At 38.1% G+C, this 25,510-nt stretch overlaps 1 protein-coding gene across 1 annotated transcript in view; it reads right to left on the bottom strand.

The window, feature by feature from the left end:
* The window catches only part of SUCLA2 (succinate-CoA ligase ADP-forming subunit beta), a 70,996-nt gene that overhangs the window by 25,478 nt on the left and 20,008 nt on the right, over positions 1 to 25,510 (bottom strand). The window contains exon 6 of the mRNA XM_037800347.1: positions 23,939 to 24,077. Coding sequence (XP_037656275.1) covers positions 23,939 to 24,077 — 139 coding nt within the window. The remainder of the gene's footprint in view (positions 1 to 23,938; positions 24,078 to 25,510) is intronic.

Below are 25,510 nucleotides of genomic sequence, written 5' to 3'. Positions count from 1 at the left end.
TCACCAGTAATCAAATAATTGAAAAATAAAAAAGTCACCATTTCCTAATTACCAATTTGTTAAAGATTAAACCAAGTAATAACCCTCAATTCTGGCAAGTATGCAATGAAATGGACACACTGAATGTGTATTAGAGCAACCTTTCTAGAAAACAATCTCGCAAAACATATCTGAAAATGTTATTACTCTCACCCAACAAACAAAATGTATCTCAAAAATATCATTACTCTTTGACCCAAAAATCCCACTTCTAGGAAACTATGTGAAAGATAATCAGGGTTGCAGTCAAAGATTCATACACAAATAAAATGCAGGCCAGCCTTTAAAGGTTGTGCCTGAAAATACTTAACATGAAAATAGTCTACAATATGGTTTTAAGTTTAAAAATGGAAGGAGACTTCCAGGAAAATGGCAGAATAGGCGAGGCAGAGCTAACTTCTCCCCCATGGAATAACTAGAGAAAAAGCAGAAAACGACCAGCATAGTGTATCCAAGGTACAAGTTGGATACAAGTCCCCCAGAGAGGGACTTCTACATTATATAGGGAGAACCTGGATGAAAAGCAGGGAAATTACAACTGAAAGGATGGGGTGAGTTTGTTTAATCATGACAGCCTCTAGGGGTGGCTGCTACGTGCCAGCTGGGACAAGTGAGCGGAGCTACACACTCCCACACTCCCATCTCCACAACCAGCTCAGGAGATCACCCTTCTCAGTCTGCAGCCAGGAGTTCCCAGCAGGGAACTCAGGAACCAACAGACCTGTTTTGGCCACACACAGAGCCTTGTTGAGGTGCACAGTGCCTACCAACCAACGTGAGGCAGGATACTGTGGTGCCTCATTTTGGGGAAGATTGAGGGACACTCCCCTCAGGAGGAGAGGGGATGCAGAGCAAAGTAGAGCTTATCCAACAATTAGCATGCAAGAGGAGACACTCTGTGTTCTGCTCCCTGTATCCCTTTTCCATGGAGACCTACAGTGTTCACAGCATGCACAGATAGAGAGGAGGGGACAAGGAAGAGAGCCACACAGAAGCACCAAGAGCTCCTCCCCCACCCCAGAGGCCTGAGGCTGCATGGCAGGCAGGGATCTTGCAGGCCGAGGAATAGCAGAGCACTTCCAAGCTGACTGAGGGCTGGGAAAAGTGAAACTCTCCCTCCCACAGCCCAAGATTATTCCACTCAGAAGCCTGAAAATCACCAGACGCATCATATCTTCAAGTGGACTCTCCACCAAGGTGCACAGTGCCCACCACCCACCTGTGGAGCTGGTGATCTCCAGCAAGCACAGAGACCTGCTGCACTGACTGGATTTTCACCTGATTTGGACCATGCTGCCAGTCAGGAGAAAGCAGATTTGAGGGGGAGAGATGGCACAAGAGCAGCACCTGCTGGAAAGACAGGGAAAGTGTACTCTGGCAAACTGCTGTTCTGCCAAATCTTCTACGGATGTCCAAATAGATTTGCATCTCCTGTGGGAGGTCTTGGCCTTGGTCTGGCAGGGAATTACAGATACACCAGTGCCAAAGGAGACCTTCAATGCAAACCCAAGCAACTATAAAATCTTAGGCAAGCAAGGGGACTCAACGTTCAAAATAATCTTATCAAGATTATTTCTGCCAAGAAAGCAGAAGAAAATCAAATCTCATGAAGACGCAAGAAGATATGGCCAAGCCAAACGGTCATCTTAAAAAGCTGGAGAAGACACAGAATTTGGAACAACTAATCAAAGAAATACATACAAATCTCCAAAATAACTTCAATGGGTTGGCTAAAGACATAAAAGATAGCAAGAAGACATCAGAGCATAAAGAAGAATTTGAAAGAGTAAATAGAAAAATACTAGATCTTATGGGAATGAAAAATACTGTATATTAAATTGAAAATATACTAGAGACACACAACAGCAGATTTAAAGAGTCAAGAAAGAATAGGTGAACTAGAGGACACACAGCAATTGAATATGAATGCACAAAAGAACAAATGGTGAAAAAGATGGAAAAATTTGAATTGGATCTCAGGGAAATGATGGACAACATGAAGCACACAAACCTAAGAACCACTGGTGTCCCAGAAGAAGAGAAGAGTAAAGGGCCAGGAAGAGTATTTGAGGACATAATTTTGGAAAACTTATAAATGACATAAATACACAAATCAAAGAAGTCAAACGAACACCAAATAGAATAAATCCAAAGGGACTCACTCCAAAACACAAACTATTCAGACTGTCAAATGCTGAAGAGAAGGAAAAAGTCCTGAAAGCAACAAGAAAAAAGCTATTTACCACATACAACAGAAGCCACATAAAACTAAGTACCAAAGACTCAACAGTCACCATGGAGGCAAGAAGACAGGGGTATGATACATTTAAGATTCGAAAAGAGAAAAATTGCCAGTCAAGAATTCTCTATCCAGCAAAGCTGTCCTTCAGAAGTGAGGGAGAGTTTAAAATTTTCATACACAAACAAATGCTGAGAGAATTTATTAACAAGAGACCTGCCCTTCAAGAAATACTAAAGAGAGTTCTCATGGCTGGAAAAAAAAAAAAAAGGAGAGAGAGGTCCAGAGAAGGGCACAGAACTGAAGAGTATTAATAAGAGTACCTTAAAGGATAAAAAGAGAGATGGAAAATAGACCTGACAAATAAAAATCAAAGGATAAGATGGTTGGTTCAAGTTCTGCCTTCACCATTAACATCATTGAATGTTAACTGACTAAACTCCCCAATTAAAAAATACAGAGTGGGGGGGGGGGGCGGGGCAAGATGGTGGAGTGGTACGGTGTAGGTTTTAGTTACTTTTCAAGGGCAGTAGGTAGAAAGCCAGGAACTGCATGGACCAGACACCGGAGAGCAATCTGACTTCAGGCATACTTCATACAACACTCATGAATGCGTGGAACAGCTGAGATCAGCGAAATCTGTAAGTTCTCGGGGCTAGGGGACCCATGCCCCCCACTGCCAGGCTCAGTCCCGTGGGAGGAGGGGCCATCAGTGCTGGGAAGGAGGAGGCAGAACTGCAGTTGTGGCTCTTATTGAAACCTCAGGCTGCTGATCCAAACTCCAAACATAGATAGACTGAGACTACACACCGGAGAATCCGGAAACAGTCAGCACGTCGCAGAGGAGACAGGGCTAGCAAAAACAGCAAAAAAAAACCCAAAAATAAAAACAGACTTTTTGGAGTTCTGGTGAACGGAGAAGGGCAGGGCTCAAACAGAGTCAGGCTCATATGCAAATCCAGAAGGCAAGTTTCCTTGTCTGAGGAGCCCATTTCTCCACTTTCTTGATTGTTCCTTAATGGCCCTAATCTCCTTGTCTCTTACCATTCCAACAGCCCATTAAATCTGCAAAGAGGGCCCTTCTTTTTTTCTTTTTTTTTTTTTTCTCTTTTTCTCTTTTTCTAAAACAACTACTGTTAAGAAGCCCATTACAGAAAGCCTCAAAGACTTGCAATTTGGGCCCAGACAAGAGCAGAGCTAAGAGAGCTCTGAGACACAAAGCAGTAAGTCCAGTGGCTGAGAAAATTTGCGGAACACCACAACTTCCTAAGAAAAGGGGGGTGTCCCCTTACAGCCATGTTCCCGGTGGGCTGGGAATGCTCCTGCCCGGCGCCAGCACAACAGCCCAGAGCTGCCCCAAACAACCCAGTGTGATGGGAAGTGTTTCCAACAACACACGCATACACAATACCGGGCGTGGACAATAGCCTTTCCTGTACCCTCAGTTAATTGTCCTGGAGCTGGGAAAGTGGAGCTGTGTGAAAAGGGGAAAATTAACACACCCCATTCAGCCATCCCATCGACAGACTGCGAATGCCCCTATGCAGCCCTGCAGCCCAGAACCTCCCTTGGGTGACAGTGCTCACCTGTAACGTAGCACAGTCGTCCGTCAGCAGAGGACCTAGGAATGCACAGCTTGGAAGTGGGACCCACTCACAAGTCCCAGGGACCATACGCCAATATCAAGGACTTGGGCATCAGCGGCAGAGACAAACCATGGCAAGACTGAACTGAAGGATTAGACAATTGCAACAGCTTTAAATCTACAGGAACACCTGGGAGATTTGATTATTACAGTTGCCCCCCTTCCCTAACTGCTCAGACACACGCCCCATATGCAGGGAACCCAACACCAACTACACACACAAGCTTGGTGCACCAATTGGATCCCACAAGACTCACAACCCCACTCACCACAAAGACAAAGCAAGGGAGAACTGGCTTGAGAGGAATAGGTGGCACGCGGACAACACCTGCTGGTTAGTTAGAGAAAGTGTATTCCACGAAGCTGCAGATCTGACAAATTAAGAGATAAGGGTGTGAATCGGTCTACACATCCTATAAGAACCCTATGAAGTTAAGCAAATGCTAAGAGGCCAAAAACAACAGAAAATTTTAAAGCATATGAGAAAACCAATGATATGGATAACCCAAGCCCAAACACCCAAATCAAAAGATCAGAGGAGACACAGTACTTAAAGCAATTAATCAAAGATCTAAAGACGAACAACGAAAGCATGGCACAGGATATAAAGGACATGAAGAAGACCCAAGAAGAGCATAAAGAAGAAATTGCAAGAGTAAATTAAAAAAACAGACAATCTTCTGGAAACAAAAGAAACTGCTGACCAAATTAAAAAGATTCTGGATACTCATAGTACAAGACTAGAGGAAGGTGAACAGCGAATCAGTGACCTGGAGGATGACAGAATAGAAAATGAAAGAACAAAAGAAAGAATGGGGAAAAAATTACCTCAGGGATGTCACAGACGACATAAAACATCCAAATATAAGACTCATTGGTGTCCCAGAAGGGGAAGAGAAGGGTAAAGGTCTAGTAAGAGTATTCAAAGAAATTGCTGGGGAAAACTTCCCAAATCTTCTAAACACCATAAATACACAAATCATAAATGCCCAGCAAACTCCAAATAGAATAAAGCCAAATAAACCCACTCCGAGACATATTCTGATCAGACTGCCAAATACTGAAGAGAAGGAGCAAGTTCTGAAAGCAGCAAGATAAAAGTAATTCACCACATATAAAGGAAACAGCGTAAGACTAAGTAGTGACTACTCAGCGGCCAACATGGAGGTGAGAAGGCAGTGGCATGACATACTTAAAATTCTGAGAGAGAAAAATTGCCAACCAAGAATTCTTTATCCAGCAAAGCTCTCCTTCAAATTTTTTTTTTATTAAATTCAGTTTTATTGAAAAACATTCACACACCATACAATCATCCATGGTATACAATCCACTGTCCACAGTATGATAACAGTTATGCATTCATCACCACAATCTATCTCTGAACATTTTCCTTACATCAGAAAGAACCAGAACAAGAATAAAAAATAAAAGTGAAAAAAGAACACCCAAATTATCCCCCCATCCCACCCCATTTCTCCTTTAGTTTTTATCCCCATTTTTCTACTCATCCATACACTAGATAAAGGGGGTGTGATCCACAAGGTCTTTACAATCACACTGTCACCCCTTGTAGTCTACATTATTATACAATTGTCTTCAGGAGTCCAGACTACTGGGTTGGAGTTTGGTAGTTTCAGGTATTTACTTCTAGCTATTCTAATACATTAAAACCTAAGAGGTGTTATCTATATAGTGCATAAGAATGTCCACCAGAGTGACCTCTCGACTCCATTTGAAATCTCTCAGCCACTGAGATGATTTCGTCTCATTTTGCATCCCCCTTTTGGTCAAGAAGATACTCTCAGTCCCACGATGCCGGGTCCACATTCATCCCCGGGAGTCATATTCTGCATTGCCAGGGAGATTTACAACCCTGGGAGTCGGGTCCCACATAGGCAGGAAAGCAGCGAGTTCACCTGTCTAGATGGCTCAGTTAGAGAGAGAGAGGGCCACATCTGAGCAACAAAGAGGTACTCAGGGGGAGACTCTTAGGCACAATTATATGCAAGTTTAGACTCTCCTTTGCAGCAATGTGCTTCATAAGGGCAAGTCCCATGATCAAGGGCGCAGCACATCAAACCGCCAGTCCCAATGTTTGTGACAACATCAACACCAGTCCAGGTGAGGATGTCCAACACATCCGCACCTTCCCTCAGATCCTCGGGGCTGTGGACGGGGAGGCTGTAAATATATTTTTTATTATCTGCCCAAATTACTCTGGGATGTGTCACTATTTCACTCCAGCCTATACTAACCTACCGTATCTCACTTCCTATTTAAAGTTCCATGCAATTGTGGTGTTCGAACAAATCGACTGTAGAGTTGCACCATTTAGGAAATATAGATCCTGTACCAAATAGATATCTCTTCCCTTGGTCTCATATGGAAGTTGAAGTTTTAAAACACAGTTTCAACCTTTACCCTTTGGCCTGGCTTGCCCTGGTCTTAACCAGACCTGCTTCATTCGTATCACTAATTGAAGTCTGGGCTCTTTTTCAGCTTTTTTTTTTTTTTTTTTGACAGTGGCTGTATGCACTACTACTGACATTCATATCTGCCGAGCTCTAGCTCTGAGTTTCAGGTGTCTCAGAGATATGCACTGTTCCAGAGACCAAGCAGGTTATATGCTAGGGGATCAGACCTCAAAGTTTAGAGATAGGCATTACAATTCAGAGACAGAGTTAACTGCTGTAAGAGCTTACAATCTAGGGACTATTACAATTATTATGTCCACGTTAGGCTATGTTCTAAGATTCAATTCTGAGTTTACACATTGTAGTTAGTCCATATTGGTGAGGCATTAAAGTGTTTGCCTTTATTTCTGGTGTACGTCACTCAAATACTGTGTACAGGATCCATTCACCTCATTGTGTGTCTCATAGCTTCACTCCTTCTTGTAGTTGCTCAATGTTCCACTGTATGCATACACCACAGTACACCATTCCATTCTTCAGTCAATGTACCCTTAGGTCATCTGCACCCTTTGCAAATCATGATTACTGCCTCCATGAACACCAGTTTGCAAATGTTCATTCATGTCTCTGTTCTCAGATCTTCAAATGACATACCCCATAATGAGGTTGCAGGACCTTTTGGTCCCCACATACTTAACTTTTTGTGGAACAACCACACGGACCTTCAGAAAGGCTATACCATTCTACCTGATCCTCAACAGGTAGACAGGTACATCCCTCTCACCATGTCTTCTCCAACACTTTTACTCCTATATATATATATATATTTTCCTACAGTTTCATAGAGTTATATTCAGATACCATACATTTATCCACAATGTACAATCAGTTGTTCATGGTATCATGATAAAGTTGTACATTTATCACCACAATCAGCACTTCAACATATTGCTTACTACAAGAAAAATTATTTTTTTTTTAGCAATAAGAAAAAAAAATGGTAAAAAGAAAAATAACATGTCATACAATACAATATACTAGTAAGGACAGCAAATAACACCACTACCAAGAATCCCATATTCCTCCCCTACATCCCCCTCTCATATACATTTAGCATTGGTATATTGACTTTGTTACATTTAATGGAGGTATATTACAATGTTACTGTTGACCATAGACTCCAGTTTGCTTTGATTATGTTTTTTCCTGAATACCATCCCTTTTTCAACTTTCTACATGGTTGACATTCATTTGCTTTCCCACATGCAAAAACATTTTTATATTTGTATATTTAGTAACAGTCATTGGCCACTCCAGTTTTTGCCACATTATACAGTCCCAGTCTTTATCATCTATCTTTACCTCTGGTGTCATACATTCTCCTATCCTACCTCTTTCAGCTTTATTCACAGACATCTTTGTTCAGTGTACTTACAATACTGTGCTACCATCACACAGTATTATGCTATCTATTTCTGGATCTATGCAATCAATCCTAAACATTCTGTAGTCCTTCAGCATCAAATGGCTGGTCTCTGCCCTCTTTCTATCTCTTGGTCGCCTGTGTTGTCAGCTTTTAACTCCCAAAGTTTGTTCATTAATGTCTGTTCATATTAGTGAGACCATACAGAATCTGTCCTTTTGTTTCTGGCTAACTTCACTCAACATAATGTCCTCAAGGTTCATCCACATTATTACATGATCCATGTCTTTGTTCTGTCTTCTGCATAATATTCCATCATGTGTATATACCACAGTTTGTTTATCCACTCGTCCTTTCATGGACATTTGGGCCGTTTCCATCTCTTGGCAATTGTGAATAATGCTGCAATAAACATCGGTTTACAAATGTCTGTTTGTGTCTTAAGTTTCAGTTCCTCTGAGTATATACCTAGTAATGGAATAGCTGGGTCATAGGGCAAATCTATATTTAGCTTCCTGAGGAAGGTCCACACTGTCTTCCAGAGTGGTTGCTACATTCTACATTCCCACCAACAATGAATAACTGTGCCTCTTTCTCCACATCCTCTCCAGCACTTGTCATTTTCTGTTTTTTGGATAATGGCCATTCTGGTAGGTGTGAAATGATATCTCATTGTGGTTTTGATTTGCATTTCCTTAATAGCCAGTGAAGTTGAGCATTTTTTCATGTTTTTGAGCCATCTGTATTTCCTCTTCAGAAAAATGTCTGTTCATGTCTTTTGCCCATTTTTTAATTGGATTGTTTGCCTTTCTGTTATTGAGATGAAGGATTCCTTTATATATTAGGGATATTAAACCCTTATCTGATATGTGGTTTCCAAATATCATCTCCCATTGTGTAGGTTGCCTTTTTACTTTTCTTACAAAGTCCTTTGATGTACAAAAGCGTTTAATTTTGAGGAGATCCCATTTGTCTATTTGTTCTCTGGTTGCTCGCACCTTGGGTGTGAAGTCTAAGAAACCACCTCCTATCACAAGATCTTTAAGATATTGCCCTACATTTTCTTCTAAGAGTTTTATGGTCTTGGTGCTAATGTTTAGGTCTTTGATCCACTTTGAGTTAATTTTGGTATAAGGTGTGAAATGGACATCCTCTTTCATTCTTTTGGAAACGGATATCCAGTTCTCCAAACACCATTTATTGAACAGGCTGCTCTTTCCCAGTTGCTTCAGCTTCACTGCCTTATCAAAGATCAGTTGTCCGTAGATGCAAGGGTCTACTTCTGAACACTCAATTTGATTCCATTGATCAGTATATCTGTCCTTATGCCAGTACCACGCTGTTTTGAGCACTGTAGCTTTGTAATATGCTTCAAAGTCAGGTAGTGTGAGACCTCCCACTTCATTCCTCTTTCTCAAGATATTTTTGGCTATTCGGGGCACCTTACCCTTCCAAATAAATTTAGTTATCGGTTTTTCTATTTCTGTAAAGTAAGTTGTTGGGATTTGAATTGGTATTGCATTGAATCTGTAAATCAGTTTAGGTAAAATTGCCATCTTAACTATATTTAGTCTTCCAATCCATGAACATGGTATGTTCTTTCATTTTTTTAGGTCTTGTTCAATTTGAAGGATGCTAAAGGGAGCATTACCGACCGAGAAACAAAGAAAGGAGAGAGAGATGGAGAAAGGTTCAGCACTAAAGAGATTCAGTATGGGTATGATAAAGGACACTAAGAGAGAAAGGGGAAAAATATATTGGACAACATAAACCAAAAGATAAGACAGCTGATTCAAGAAATGCCTTCACAGTAATAACGTTGAATGTAAACAGATTCAATCCCCAATCAAAAGATATAGATTGGCAGAATGGATCAAAAAAAAATGAACCATCAACATGTTGCATACCAGGGACTCATCTTAAACATGGGGACATAAAGAAATTGAAAGTGAAAGGATGGAAAAAAATACTTCATACAAGCTACAGCCAAAAGAAATCAGGAATAGCAATATTAATCTCAGATAAAATAGACTTTAAATGCACGGATGTTAGGAGAGACAAAGGCCACTACATACCAATAAAAGGGGCAATTCAACAAGAAGAAATAACAATCATAAATGTTTATGCACCCAGTCAAGGTGCCATAAAATACATGAGAGAAACACTGGCAAAACTAAAGGAAGGAATGGATGTTTCCAAAATAACTGTGGGAGACTTCAACACATCATTCTCTCCTATAGATAGATCAGCCAGACAGAAGATCAATAAGGAAACTGAAAACCTAAACAATCGGATAAATGAACTGGATTTAACAGACATATATAGAACATTACATCCCAAATCACCAGGATACACATTTTTCTCTAGTGCTCACAGAACTTTCTCCAGAATAGTTCATATGCTGGGACGTAAAACAAGCCTCAATAAATTTAAAAAAATTGAAATTTTTCACAGCACATTCTCTGATCACAATGGAATACAATTAGTAGTCAATAACCATCAGAGACTTAGAAAATTCACAAATATCTGGAGGTTAAACAACATGTTCCTAAACAGTCAGTGGGTTAAAGAACGAATAGCAAGAGAAATTGCTAAATATATAGAGACAAATGAAAATGAAAACACAACATACCAAAACCTATGGGATGCAGCAAAAGTGGTACTGAGAGGGAAATTTATTGCACTAAATGCATACATCAAAAAGGAAGAAAGAGCTATAAAATCACACAACTAATGGAGCAACTGAAGAAGCTAGAAAATGAACAGCAAACTTATCATAAACCAAGTAGAAGAAAAGAAATGACAAGGATTAAAGCAGAAATAAATGACATAGAGAAAAAAAAAATAGAGAGAATAAATAATACCAAAAGTTGGTGCTTTGAGAAGATCAACAAGATTGACAAGCCCCTAGCTAGACTGACAAAATCAAAAAGAGAGAAGACCCATATAAACAAAATAATGAATGAAAAAGATGACATTACTGCGGATCCCTAAGATATTAAAAAAATTATAAGAGGATACTATGAACAACTGTATGCCAACAAACTAGATAATACAGAGGAAACGAACAACTTCCTGGAAACATATGAACAACATACTGACCAGAGAAGAAATAGAAGACCTCAACCAACCAATCACAAACAAAGAGATCCAATCAGTCATCAAAAAGCTTCCCACAAATAAATGCCCAGGGCCAGATGGCTTCACGGGGAATTCTACCAAACTTCCAAAAAAAAAAACTGACACCAATTTTACTTAAACTCTTTCAAAACATCGAAGAAAATGGAACACTACCTAACATATTTTATGAAGCTAACATCAATCTAATACCAAAACCAGGCAAAGATACTACAAAAAGGAAAACTACAGGCCTATTTCCCTAATGAATATAGATGCAAAAATTCTCAACAAAATACTTGCAAATTGAATCCAAAAACACATTAAAAAAATCATCCACCATGACCAAGTGGGGTTCATTCCAGGCATGCAAGGATGGTTCAACATAAGAAAATCAATCAATGTATTACAGCACATTAACAAATCAAAAGAGAAAAATAAAATGATCATCTCAATAGATGCTGAAACAGCATTTGACAAAATCCAACATCCCTTTTTGATAAAAATACTTCAAAAGGTAGGAATTGAAGGAAAGTTCCTCAATATGATAAAGGGCATATATGAAAAACCCACAGCCAGCATACTACTCAATGGTGAGTGACTGAAAGCCTTCCCTCTAAGATCAGGAACAAGACAAGGATGCCCGCTGTCACCACTGTTATTCAACACTGTGCTGGAAGTACTAGCCAGGGCAATCCAGCAAGACAAAGAAATAAAAGGCATCCAAATTGGAAAAGAAGAAGTAAAACTGTAATTGTTTGCAGATGATATGATCTTATATCTGGAAAACCCTGAAAAATTGACAGTACAGCTGCTAGAGCTAATAAACAAATTTAGCAAAGTAGCAGGATACCAAATTAATGCACATAAGTTAGTAATGTTTCTACATGCTAGAAATGAACAAACTGAAGAGAGACTCAAGAAAAAACTGAAGAGAGACTCAAGAAAAAGATACATTTTCAATAGCAACTAAAAAAATTAAGTACCTAGGAATAACTTAACCAAAGATGTTAAGTTTACAAAGAAAACTACATAACTCTACTAAAAGAAATAGAAGGGGACCTTAAAAGATGGAAAATACTCCACGTTCATGGATAGGAAGGCTAAATGTCATTAAGATGTCAATTCTACCCAAACTCATCTACACATTCAACGCAATCCCAATCAAAATTCCAACAACCTACTTTGCAGACTTGGAAAAACTAGTTATCAAATTTATTTGGAACCGGAAGATGCCTCAAATTGCTAAAAACACTCTAGAAAAGAAAAACGAAGTGGGAGCACTTACACTCCCTGACTTTCAAGCTTATTAAAAAGCCACAGTTGTCAAAACAGCATGGTACTGGCACAAAAATAGACATATTGATCAATGGAATTGAATTGAGAATTTGGAGATAGACCCCCAGATCTATGGCCGACTGATCTTTCATAAGGTCCCCAAAGCCAATGAACTGGGACATAACAGTCTTTTCAACAAATGGGACTGGGAGAGTTGGATATCCATATCCAAAAGAATGAAAGAGGACCCCTACCTCACACCCTACACAAAAACTAACTCAAAGTGGATGAAAGATCTCAATATAAAAGACAGTACCATAAAACTCCTAGAAGATAATGTAGGGAAACATCTTCAAGACCTTGTATTAGGCAGCTACTTCCTAGACTTTACACCCCAAGCAGAAGCAGCAAAATAAAAAATAGATAAATGGGGACTGCTTAAACTTAGAAGTTTCTGTACCACAAAGGAATTTGTCAAAAAAAGGGGAAGAGGCAGCCAACTCAATGGGAAAAAAATTTTGGAAACCATGTACCTGACAAAAGACTGATATCTTGCATATATAAAGAAATCCTACAACTCAATGACAATAGTACAGACAGCCCAATTACAAAATGGGCAAAAGATATGAAAAGACAGCTCTCTGAAGAGGAAATACAAATGGCCAAGAAACACATGAAAAAATGTTCAGCTTCACTAGCTATTAGAGAGTTGGAAATTAAGACCACAATGAGATACCATCTCACACCAATTAGAATGGCTGCCATTAAACAAACAGGGAACTACAAATGCTGGAGAGGATGTGGAGAAATTGAAACTCTTATTCATTGTTGGTGGGACTGTATAATGGTTCAGCCACTCTGGAAGCCATCCTAGCACTTCCTTAGAAAACTAGATATAGAGTTACTCTTCAATCCAGGGATTGCACTTCTTGGTATATACCTGCAAGATCTGAAAGCAGTGACACAAACAGATATCTGCGTGCCAATGTTCAGAGCAGCATTATTCACAATTGCCAAGAGATGGAAACAACTCAGATGTCCTTCAACAGATGAGTGGATAAATAAAATGTGGTATATACACAAGGTGGAATACTATGCGGCTGGAAGAAGGAACGATGTCGTGAAACATATGACAACATGGATGAATCTGGAAGACATAATGCTGAGCAAAATAAGCCAGGCACAAAAAGAAATATTATATGCTACCACTAATGTGAATATTTAAAAATGTAAAACAAATGGTTTATAATATAGAATGCAGGGGAACTAACGATAGAGAGCAATTAAGGAAGGGGGAATGATAACCCAACAAGAACAGATAAGCTATTGTGGGTAAATTTAACATTCTGGGAATGCCCAGGAATGACTATAACCTGTTAATTTCTGATGGGTATGGTAGGAACAAGTTCACAGAAATGTTGCTATATTAGGTTATTATCTTGAGGTAGAGTAGGAACGTGTTGGAAGCAAAGTAGTTATCTTAGGTTAGTTGTCTTTTTCTTACTTCCTTGTTATGGTTTGTTTGCAATGTTTTTTTATTGTATGTTTTTTTTTTATTTTTTTTGATATAGTTGATTTAAAACAAACAAACAAAAAAACAATGAAAAATAAATGCAGAGCCCCCCTGAGGAGCTGGTGGAGAATGCAGGGGTGTTGGGCTTCCCTACCTCAATGGTTACTGATGTGCTCACAGACATAGGGGACTGGTGGTTTCATGGGCTGAGCCCTCTACCACAGGACTTGCCCTTGGGAAGACTGTTGCTGCAAAGGAGAGGCTAGGCCTCCCTATAATTATGCGTAAGAGCCTCCTCCCGAATGCCTCTTTGTTGCTCAGATGTGGCCCTCTCTTTCTAGCTAAGCCAATATGGCAGATGAAATCACTGACTCCCCGCTACGTGGGATCTGACACCCAGGGGAGTGAATCTCCCTGGCAACGTAGAATATGACTCCCAGGGAGGAATCCAGACCCGGCATTGTGGGATGGAGAACATCTTCTTGACCAAAAGAGGGATGTGAAAGGAAATGAAATAAGCTTCAGCAGCAGAGAGATTCCAAATGGAGCTGAGGTCACTCTGGTGGGCACTCTTATGCACAATATAGAAACCATTTTTAGGGTTTAATGAATGGGAATAGCTAGCAGTAAATACCTGAAACTATCAAACTACAACCCAGAACCCATGAATCTTGAAGACAATTGTATAAAAATGTAGCTTATGACGGGTGACAATGTGATTGGGAAAGCCACATGGACCACACTCCCCTTTGTCTAGTTTATGGATGAATGAGTAGAAAAATGGGGGAAGGAAAAAAAAAAAAGGCACCTAGTGTTCTTTTTTACTTTAATTGTTCTTTTCACTTTAATTTTTATTCTTATTATTTTTGTGTATGTGGTAATGAAAATGTCAAGAATTAATTTTGGTGATGAATGCACAACTATATAATGATACTGTAAACAACTGAATGTATGCTTTGTTTTGTATGACTGCATGGTATGTGAATATATCTCAATAAAATGAATAATTTAAAAAAATACAGATTGGCAGAATGAATTTAAAAAGTATGATCCATCTACATGCTGTTTCCAAGAGACTAATCTTAGATCCAAGGATACAAATCAATTGAAAATGAAAGGATGGCAAAAAATATTCCATGCATGCCATAACCAAAACAAAGCAGGTGTAGCTACACTAATATCAGACAAAATAGACTTTATATGCAGAGATGTCATAAGAGACAAGGAAAGGCATTATATATTAATAAAAGGGACAATTCACCAAGAAGAAATAACAATCATAAATATTTATGCACCCAATCAAGGAGCTCCAAAGTTCCTGAGGCAAACAATGGCAAAACTGAAGGAAGCAACAGATATTTCTACAATAATAATGGGAGACTTCAATACACCACTCTCCTCTATAGATAGAACAACCAGACAGGATCAGTACGGAAATAGAGAACTTAAACAACATAATAAATGAATTAGACCTATAGATATATACAAATTGTTGCATCCCCAAACACCAGGGTATACATTCATCCCTAGTGCTTATGCAACATTCTCTAAGATAGATCAAAGTCTGGGCCACAAAGCATGTCTCAATAAATTTAAAAAGACTGAAATTATTCAAAGCACTTTCTCTGACCATAACAGAATGAAATCAGAAATCAATAACCACCAAAGAACCAGAACTTCCACAAATATATGGAGGTTAAACAACACACCCTTAAACAATCAGTGGGTCAAAGAAGAAATTGCAAGAGAAATTGGTAAATATTTGGAGACAAAAGAAAATGAAAATACAACATACCAAAACCCATAGGATGTAGGGAAGGCAGTGCTGAGAAGGAATTTTATAGTTTTAAATGCATACACTAAAAAGTAAAGAATTAAAACCAAAGACCTAACTGAATAACTGATGAAGCTAGAGAAAGAACAGCAAACAAACCCTAAAACAACTAGATGAAAAGAAATAATAAAGATTAAAGCAGAAAGAAATGAATTTAAAAAAAAAAGAGAGAAAATAAATAAAACCAAAAGTTGGTTCTTTGAGAAGATCAGTAAAATTGACAGATTCTTAGCTAGAATGACAAAGAAAAAAAAAAGGGAGAAGACACAAATAAAATCAGGAATTAGAGGGGTGTCATTACTGTGGTTCTCAAAGAAATTAAAAAAAAAAAATTAGAGGATAGTACGAACAACCATATGCAACAAACTAGACAATTAAGAGGAAATGGACAATTTCCTGGAAACACATGAACAACCTAGCCTGAGTCAAGAAGAAACAGAAGATCTCAACAATCCAATCACAAGTAAAGAGATTCAAGCCAGATGGCTTCACAGGAATTTTACCAAACATTCCAAAAAGAACTAACACCATTCCTGCTAAAACCTTTCCAAAAAACTGAAGAGAAAGGAACACTACCTAACTCATTTTATGAAACTAACATCACTCTAATACCAAAACCAGATTAAGATACTACAAAAAGGGAAAACTACAGGCCAATCTCCAGAATGAATATAGATGCAAAAACTCTCAACAAATTATTTGCAAATCAAATCCAAAGGCACATTAAAAGAATTACACACCACGAGCAAGTGGGGCTCATTCCAGGCATGCAAGGGTGGTCCAACATAAGAAAATCAATCAATGTAGTACACCACAGTAACAAATCGAAAAGGAAAAAAAATCACATGATCATCTTGACTGATGGTGAAAAAGCATTCGACAAAATTCAGCATCTTTTTCTGATAAAAACATTTCAAAAGGTCGGAATTGAAGGAAACTTCCTCACTATGATAAAGGGCATATATGAAAACCCACAGCCAGCATCATACTCAATGGTGAGCTACTGAAAGCCTTCCCCCTAAAATCAGGAATGACACAAATATGCCCACTGTCACCACTATTATTCAATATTGTACTAGAAGTTCTAGTTAGGCAATTAGGCAAGAAAAAGAAATAAAAGGCACCCAAATAGGAAACGAAGAAGTAAAACTGTCATTATTTGCAGATGACATGATCTTATATTTGGAAAATCCTGAGAATCTACAAGAAAGCTACTTGAGCTAATAAAAAAAATTCAGCAAAGTGGCAGGATATAAGATTAATGTGCAAATATCAGTAATGTTTCTATACACTAGTAATGACCTGAGGAGGCAATTAAGAAAAAAAAACTCCATTCACAAAACCAACTAAAAGAATCAAGTACCTAGGAATAAACTTAACCAAGAATGTAAAGGACCTCTACACAGAAAACTACAAAACTTTGCTAAAAGAAATGAAAGACCTAAACAGGTGGGAAGATATTCCATGTTCATGGATAGGAAGACTAAACATCATTAAGATGTCAATTCTACCCAAATTGATCTACAGATTCAACACAATAACAATCAAAATTCCAACAATCACTTTGCAGACTTGGAAAAGCTAGTTATCAAATTTATATGGAAGGGAAAGGGGCCTTGAATTGCCAAAAACATCCTAAAAAAGAAAAACAATGTGGGAAGACTTACACTTCTCAGACTTCAAAGTTATTATAAAGCCACAGTGGGCAAAACAGCAGGGTACTGAAACAAAGATAGGCATATTGATCAATGGAATCGAATTGAGAGTTTGGAAATAGACCCCAGATCTAAGATCAATTGATTTTTGACAACGCCCCCCAAATCCACTGAACTGGGACCGCCTTCCTATGGGGCTCAGAAAACTGGATATCCATATCCAAAAGAATGAAAGAAGACTCCTACCTCACACCCTATGCAAAAATTAACTTAAAGTATAGATCAAAGACCTAAATTTAAGAGCCAATACAATAAAACTCTTAAAAGAAAACACAGGGAAACATCTTCAAGACCTAGTAATAGGAGGTCGCTTCTTAGACTTTACACCTAAAGCACAAGCAAATGAAATAAAAAGTAGATAAATGGCAACTCCTCAAAATCAAGTGTTTCCATGCCTCAATAGACTGTCAAAAAGATGAAGCAGCAGCCAACTCAACTGGGAGAAAATATCTGATATGGGTTTGATATCCAGTAAATACAAAGGAATCCTACAACTCAACATCAAAAGAACGAACAACTCAATTATAAAATGGGAAAAAGATATGAAGTCATTTTTCCAAAGAGTAAATACAAATGGCTAAAAAGCACATGAAAAGATGTTCGTTCATCTTCATTAGCTGTTAGGGAAATGCAAATCAAAACCACAGCGAGATACCATCTCATACCTATAAGAATGGCTGCCATTAAACAAACAGGAACTACAAATGCTGGAGAGAATGTGGAGAATATGGAGAATTTGGAACGGCCAGTAAGAATGTACAGTCACTGTGGAAGACAGTTTGGCAGTTCCTCAGAAAACTAAATACAGAGTTGCCCTTCGATCTGGCAGCTCCACTACTCAACGTATACCCAGAAGATCTGAAAGCAGTGACACAAACAAACATTTGCACATCAATGTTCACAGCAGCATTATTCAAAATTTCCAGAGGATGGAAACAAGTGTCCATCAACAGACAAGTGGATCAACAAAATGTGGTATATACACACAATGGAATATTATGCAGCAATAAGAAGGAATGAGGTCCTGAAGCATGTGAGAACATGGATGAATCCTGAGGACAGAACAGTGAGTGAAATAAGACAGAAACAAAAGGACAGATATTGTATTATTTCACTAATATGAACCCCCTAAAAAATGTAAACTCAGAGTCTTAAAATGTAGAATATAGGGGACCTAGAGATAGACAGAAGCTAGAGAAGGGGAAGAGGTTACCTATTAGGTACAGACTTCATTAACGAGGTTGAACTTAAATGTATGGGAGTGGATAGAGGTGATGGTAATTTATTAGTGGGATTGTAAATGCTATTTTGAAGGTGAATTCATATGAAGGTTAGCATGATTGAAAGGGGTTGCTTAAAGTCATGTACCTCACTGATTAGCACTACAAATATAAATAAGTTCTTGCATGAACTACTTCAAAGGTATGACACTTGTACAAAGAGTTGATATTAGAGTAGTATAAGGGAAAATCTACCTATTGCATTCTATGGACAACATTTAACAGGAATAACTCATTAGTAAGTACCACACCAATACTAGGGGAAAATAATTGGGATGGATACGAGTTATGGGACGCTTTGGGTTTTCTCTTTGCTGTGGGTGTGTCTATCTGTTATTTTTCTCTTTGGGGTAAAGAAAATTGTCTAAAATTGAGATGATGATTGTACAACTAAGTGAGGATTCTGTGAGATACTGATTGTTTATTTTGGATAGAATATATACTATGTGAATACATTTCAACAAAATCTGTGGTCAAAATAAATAATAACTGGAAAAAATGGAAGGATACAAACTAAATAGAAGTATGATCCTAATTACAGAGAACACTGAAATTAATTATACAAAGCATCAAAAGGGTACTGGGCACGAGGCCATAGGAGTTCTTTTATCCTACCAGTTCATATTTCTTGGCACTTTGCAAATTTTCTATACTGAGTATACAATGTCCTTAATCAAAAAAAAAAAAAAAAAAAAAAAAACTACCTTAAGACATATAAATGTACACAAAGAAAAGAAAAATTAATTATTAAATTATGAGAACTACGATGTTCCCTTAGGGAGAGAATATAGCTATAGAATTTCACAGCTGGAATGAATTCATTAGTCTAACTTTCAATGTTACTATTCTCACTTAAGTTATATAATCAGAAAAATAATAAAAGAAATATATCTTTTCGACAGATAATTCTCCTTTATTGAACAGCTCACTTTTAAAATATGCAACAGCCCTCAGTGTTAAAAAAATTTAAAAAATTTTCATTTTCAATTTTATAAACTACCTTTAACATCAAAGAGAATTTTTTGTATGGTATGTAAATACATCTCAATAAAACTGAATTTTTAAAAAAAGAATTTATTCATTCTTTATATTACCATATCAATGATCATCCAATAACTTATTTCTATGATAAAGAATATAACTAATTAGAAGTATAAAAGTAAAAGATGGAGTCTCGGGCAAGATGGCGGCATAGAGAGGAGTGGAAGCTAAGTAGTCCCCCTGGAACAACTACAAAAAAACAGAAACAACTAGTAAATAATCCAGAATAACTGCGGGGGGACAAACAAGACCATCCACTCATCATACACCAACCTGAATTGGGAGGAATGCCCGAGAACACAGCATAAAATCTGTAAGTAAAACCTGCGGAACCAAGTTGTGAGACCCCCCCTCCCCCATAGCCTGAGCTGCAAAGCCTCGTGGTGCCAGAGAGAAGCTCTCTCCTAGCAAGCGAATATAGCTCAGCTGAGCTCCAACTGGGGTTTTAAGTAGTGAGTGTGAACTGCTCACTACAGGTACGCAGCCCCAAAAAACAGACAGAGGCTTTGGGTGACGACTGACCTGGGAGAGCCGGAGGGTCACCTTGGACTGGGTCTGAAGGGAACTATCTGTTTCTTTTTTGGCTCAGTGGAGAAAGCCCCAGTCATTTTCAGTTTCCAGGGCTGTGACTTGGGGAAGGGCGGAGACAGCACAAGCAGAGAGCGAGACCATTGAAATGCTAATGATCTCCACCTGAGGGGTCTGTCTTCTCTAGGAGGAAAGGGGTGGGGCCCTTTCCATTCAGAACCAGACCCCAGAGCCTGGAGGAACACGGCCATAACTCCTCACACCAATCAAGAATTCTAGGCTGACAGGCGCCACATGCTGGGCAGAAAAGCACAGTGACCTGAGGCATCAAAGGGTGGAGCAATTTTCTAAGACACACCAGCAGGGAAACCAGATACTGAATATCTCTTCCCTCTGGGACCTGAGCCTGTTCTGGTCTGGGAAAACCTGATTTGGATAACCAAGGAAACCATGTCTAGACAAGAGAAATTTACAACCTACACTAAGAAAAACAAAGTTATGGCCCAGTCAAAGGAACAAACGTACACTTCAACTGAGATACAGGAATTTAAACAACTAATGCTAAATCAGTTCAAAAAGTTTAGAGAAGATATTGCAAAAGAGATACAGGCTGTAAAGGAAGCACTGGACATATATACGGCAGAAATCAAAAGTTCAAAAAAACAACTAGAAGAATCTATGGAAATGAAAGGCACAACACAAGAGATTAAAGACACAATGGAAACATACAACAGCAGATCTCAAGAGGCAGAAGAAAACACCCAGGAACTGGAGAACAAAACACCTGAAAGCCTACACGCAAAGGAGCAGATGGAGAAAAGAATGAAAAAATATGAGCAACGTCTCCGGGAACTCAAGGATGAAACAAAGTACAATAATGTACGTATCATTGGTGTCCCAGAAGGAGAAGAGAAGGGAAAGGGGGCAGAAGCAATAATAGAGGAAATAATTAATGAAAATTTCCCATCTCTTATGAAAGATATAAAATTACAGATCCAAGAAGCGCAGCGTACTCCAAACAGAAGAGATATGAATAGGCCTATGCCAAGACACTTAATAATCAGATTATCAAATGTCAAAGACAAAGAGAGAATCCTGAAAGCAGCAAGAGAAAAGCGATCCATTACATACAAAGGAAGCTTCATAAGACTATGTGCAGATCTCCCAGCAGAAACCATGGAGGCAAGAAGGAAGTGGTGTGATATATTTAAGGTACTGAAAGAGAAAAACCGCCAACCAAGAATCCTGTATCCAGCAAAGCTGTCCTTCAAATATGAGGGAGATCTCAAAATATCTTCTGACAAACAGACAATGAGAGACTTTGTGAACAAGACACCTGCCCTACAGGAAATACTAAAGGGAGCACTACAGGGTGACAAAAGACGAGTGCGTGGTTTGGAACACAATTTTGGGAGATGGTAGCACAACAATGTAAGTACACTGAACAAAGGTAACTATGAACATGGTTGAGAGAGGAAGGTGGGGAGCATGTGAGACACCACAAGAAAGGAGGAAAGATAAAGACTGGGACTGTGTAACTTGGTGAAATCTAGAGTATTCAACAATTGTGATAAAATGTACAAATATGTTCTTTTACAAGGGAGAACAAGCAAATGTCAGCCTTGCAAGGTGTTAAAAATGGGGAGGCATTGGGGGAGGGATGCAATCAGCATAAACTAGAGACTGTATCTAATAGAATCATTGTATCATGCTTCCTTTAATGTAACAAAGGTGATATACCAAGGTGAATGCAGAAAAGGGGGGGGGATAGGGGAGGCATGTTAGACACTTGACTTTGGTGGTATTGTCTGATTCTTTATTCTACTTTGATTTAAGTAAAATGCTGCTTCCTAGCTGTCATTTTTTTTTCCCTCTTTCTTTTGCCTCTCTACCTTCTTTGACTCCCTCCTGCCTTGTGGAAGAAATGTAGATGCCCTTATATAGATAGTGGTGAAGGTGGTGAACACATAAATGTATGACCATGCAGAAAACCATCGATTATTTACTTGGGATGGAATGTATGGTGAGTGAACAAAACCATATTAAAAAAAAAAAATGGGTTGATGACAATACCTTGAGGGCAATATACTGAGTGAAATAAGCCAGACACATTAGGACAATTATTACAGGGTCTCACTGACAGGAACTAATTATAATATGTAAACTCATAGACATGAAATATAAGGTACCAAGATATAGGACGAGGCTTAAGAATGGGGAGTGGTTGCTTAATATGAGGAGAATGTTGAATTAGGATGAACTCAAATGTTTGGAAATGAACAGGGGTGTTGGTAGCAAGATGTGAGAATAACTAACAGTGCCAAATGGTGTGTGAATGAGGTGGAAAGGGGAAGCTCAGAGTCATATGTGTCACCAGAAGGAAAGTTGGAGGTCAAAAGATGGAAATGTATAAAACTGAATCCTATGGTGGGCAATGTCCATGATCAGCTGTACAAATACTAGAAATCACTTCCATGAACCAGAACAAATGTATGACAATACAATTAGAAGTTAATAATAGAGGGGCATACAGGGAAGAACTATATACCTATTACAAACTATATACTACAGTTAGTAGTATTTCAACATTTTTTCATAAACAGTAACAAATGTACTATATCAATACTACGAGTCAACAATTGAGGGGGGTTGGTTAGGGATAGGGGAGGATTAGAGTTTCCTTTTCTTTTTTTCTTTTTTCATCTTTCACTTTATTTCTTGTCTGGAGTAATGAAAAGTTTCTAAAAATTGAACAAAAATTAAGTGTGATGGATGCACAGCTGTATGAGGGTACCCAGGGGCAAGTGATTGTACACTTTGGATCTTTGTAGTGATATATATTTTATGTTTATGCAATGCCTGTGCTAATCTTTGTGCTGAGCTTTGAATTATTTGTATGTTTCAATGTGACTTTTTTTAAAAAGAAATGGAACAAGTGTCCAAAACTTAAGGTTATGGAAAATAGATGTTTTAAAATTCAAAAAAAAAAAAAAAAAAAAAAAAAAGAATTTATTCCCCAGTGGAAATGTAAGCATTCTAGAATTTCTTCTTGGCTCTTACTGTGTTGTTGTTTTGGATTTTATGAAAAGTGATCTTTAAAAAATGGAAAAAAAAAAAAAAAAGTAAAAGATGATCTACAAATTTAAGAAGATTAGAACTGGAAACCCAAAGAGACTTGAAACCAAAATCAAATAAATTACAACAATGGAAGCAGTTAATACAAAATCTCAAAAAAATCTTAAGCTAGGATAAAGCAACTTACATAAAACAACACTACTACATGTGGAAGGCATGAGGATTCAGAATCTGATTTACCTTTAAGCATACACAAAAGAAGAGCCATCAAACTGATATGCTAATCTTATCTCATGATTAAAAATATTCAAAGGACTCTAGTATCAGAATATACCCCTTTGCACAATAAAGATCCATGAGGTCTCTAAACCCTGAAACTCGTGGAGAGCAAGATGGTGAATTCCCCATAACAAACAACTATTTCCTCACCACCATACTAGATACTCTAGTCCAGAGCTGTCCAATGGAACTTTCTGCAATGATGGACTGGCCTATATCTACACTATCCAATAGCATAGCCACTAGCCACAGGTGCCTTATTCAACTTTAAATAATCTAAATAGCTACATGTAGTTGATGGCTGCTGCATTGTAGCACACAGCTCTAACCCCTCCATGTGCACATAAATATATATTTAAGGTGTTGATTTTAATGAGTCACTTTAATATTTCTACAAATTCATTTTATTTATTAAAAATAAGCCCCTACAAAGGACCTATATGAGTTCAACTTCCTTATGAAGCTTATGAAAGGTAGATAAATGCATAATGAATGTTTGAGGGAAGAAGATACTTTACCAGCTCCATCTGCATCTTCCACCATTGGATTTATTTCTACCATGGTTGCATCATATTTCAGAAAAAGGTTGTAAAGCTTGATCATGTTTTCTGCTGCAGAATCCACAATATTTGGTGGAAATCCCATCTTCTGTGCAAGCTGAAAGCAATTCATCTTTTTATTATAGGTATTTTTGTGTGTCTAATTAACATTAAATTACTTTAAATAAAAACCTTGTAGTTTATCACTTAAATAATAAGTATGAATCATTTGCAGTTAAACATTAATCACTGAAGTGGTAGCTACCATTATTCAATGGTACTTTTTAATCAAAATCCTCACAAGGTAGGTATTATGCCCATTTTACAGACAAGAACAAGATCAGCAGTCCAGTGACTTGCCACTCTCCTAAGATTCCAATTCTAGTGTTTTTGCCATAGCCTCCATTCTGCTTCTAAGCCTTAAACTGAAAGAGGCTTATATTTTATTAAAACTAGATACTGAGAGCCTAAAATATTAAATCACTCTATTTTACCTTTTAGGTAAGTTATAAAGAGTGGGAGGACACATACAGTCAAATGGGTAATATTCCACTCATTAAAAATCTACTGTACACCTGAGTACACATCACACACTACACTAGGCCTGAAGGATACCTAAGTGACCAATCTAGTAGAGGAGTTTACAGTCTGAAGCAGAAATTCCTAACCACAGGTACCTGCAGAACTTTTAGAAAAACTACATATACCAAGGGACCAACCCAGAAGTCCTGGTTCAGAAGCTTGGTGGTAGGCCCAAGCAGCTATAACTTCAAAAGTCCCATAAGCAATTCTGAACCACTGATATAAAGGCTACATGTCTGCATGTTTATTCCACCAGTGCTGCCCCTGCTCAGAAAGCTACAGAGGAATCCCTGCCTCGTTCTCCATTGCCATCTACGGCTGTAACGCATCCTTGTGATTCTCAGTAACAGAACATCTTAAATTCTTTGAAGGTATGGTTTTTGCAAGTCAAATGCCAATAAATAAAGTGAACGATCAAGCTAAGGAATATAACTTTTGGCTAAGACATATTTCAAATACAGAATAATAAGAGATAAAGCACCATTAAGAACACGCTCACTAGGTTATAGTCTACTCCTTATAGACAAGCATTTGAGAATTGCAACATAATTCTGACCAATCCAGCTTGACATAAATTTGTCAAGCACCATGCTGGGCACTATTTCTGCTCAGCACTCAAAATGTTATCATCTTAGTAGATCACTCCTTCAAGTCTTCTTATAAATCAAGTTACTTACGTAAATTTAACTCTCCAGTCAAACTCTTTTGTACAAAGAACTACCTAGCAAATCAAATATCTGCCCCTTTCAAACATTAATGTCACTCACTCACCTAAATGACTAACTTCAAGATTCATTGGGGAATTTTCTCTATCTGCTTTTAAACCTTCATGCCAGTCAAATTTCTTACTCTTATACTTCAATGCCATAAGCTTATTTTGACATAACGTTTTTCAATAACAGATGGTTAATTTCAAAGTTTATCCAAACTTTTCTTCTAAAACAGGTCACCCAAACTGAACAATTTAAT

Source organism: Choloepus didactylus, chromosome 12 (genome assembly GCF_015220235.1).
Source record: "Choloepus didactylus isolate mChoDid1 chromosome 12, mChoDid1.pri, whole genome shotgun sequence".
Classification (NCBI taxonomy): domain Eukaryota; kingdom Metazoa; phylum Chordata; class Mammalia; order Pilosa; family Megalonychidae; genus Choloepus; species Choloepus didactylus.
The sequence above is the reverse complement of the archived record's forward strand: the minus strand, read 5'-3'. Positions and strand labels throughout refer to the sequence as shown.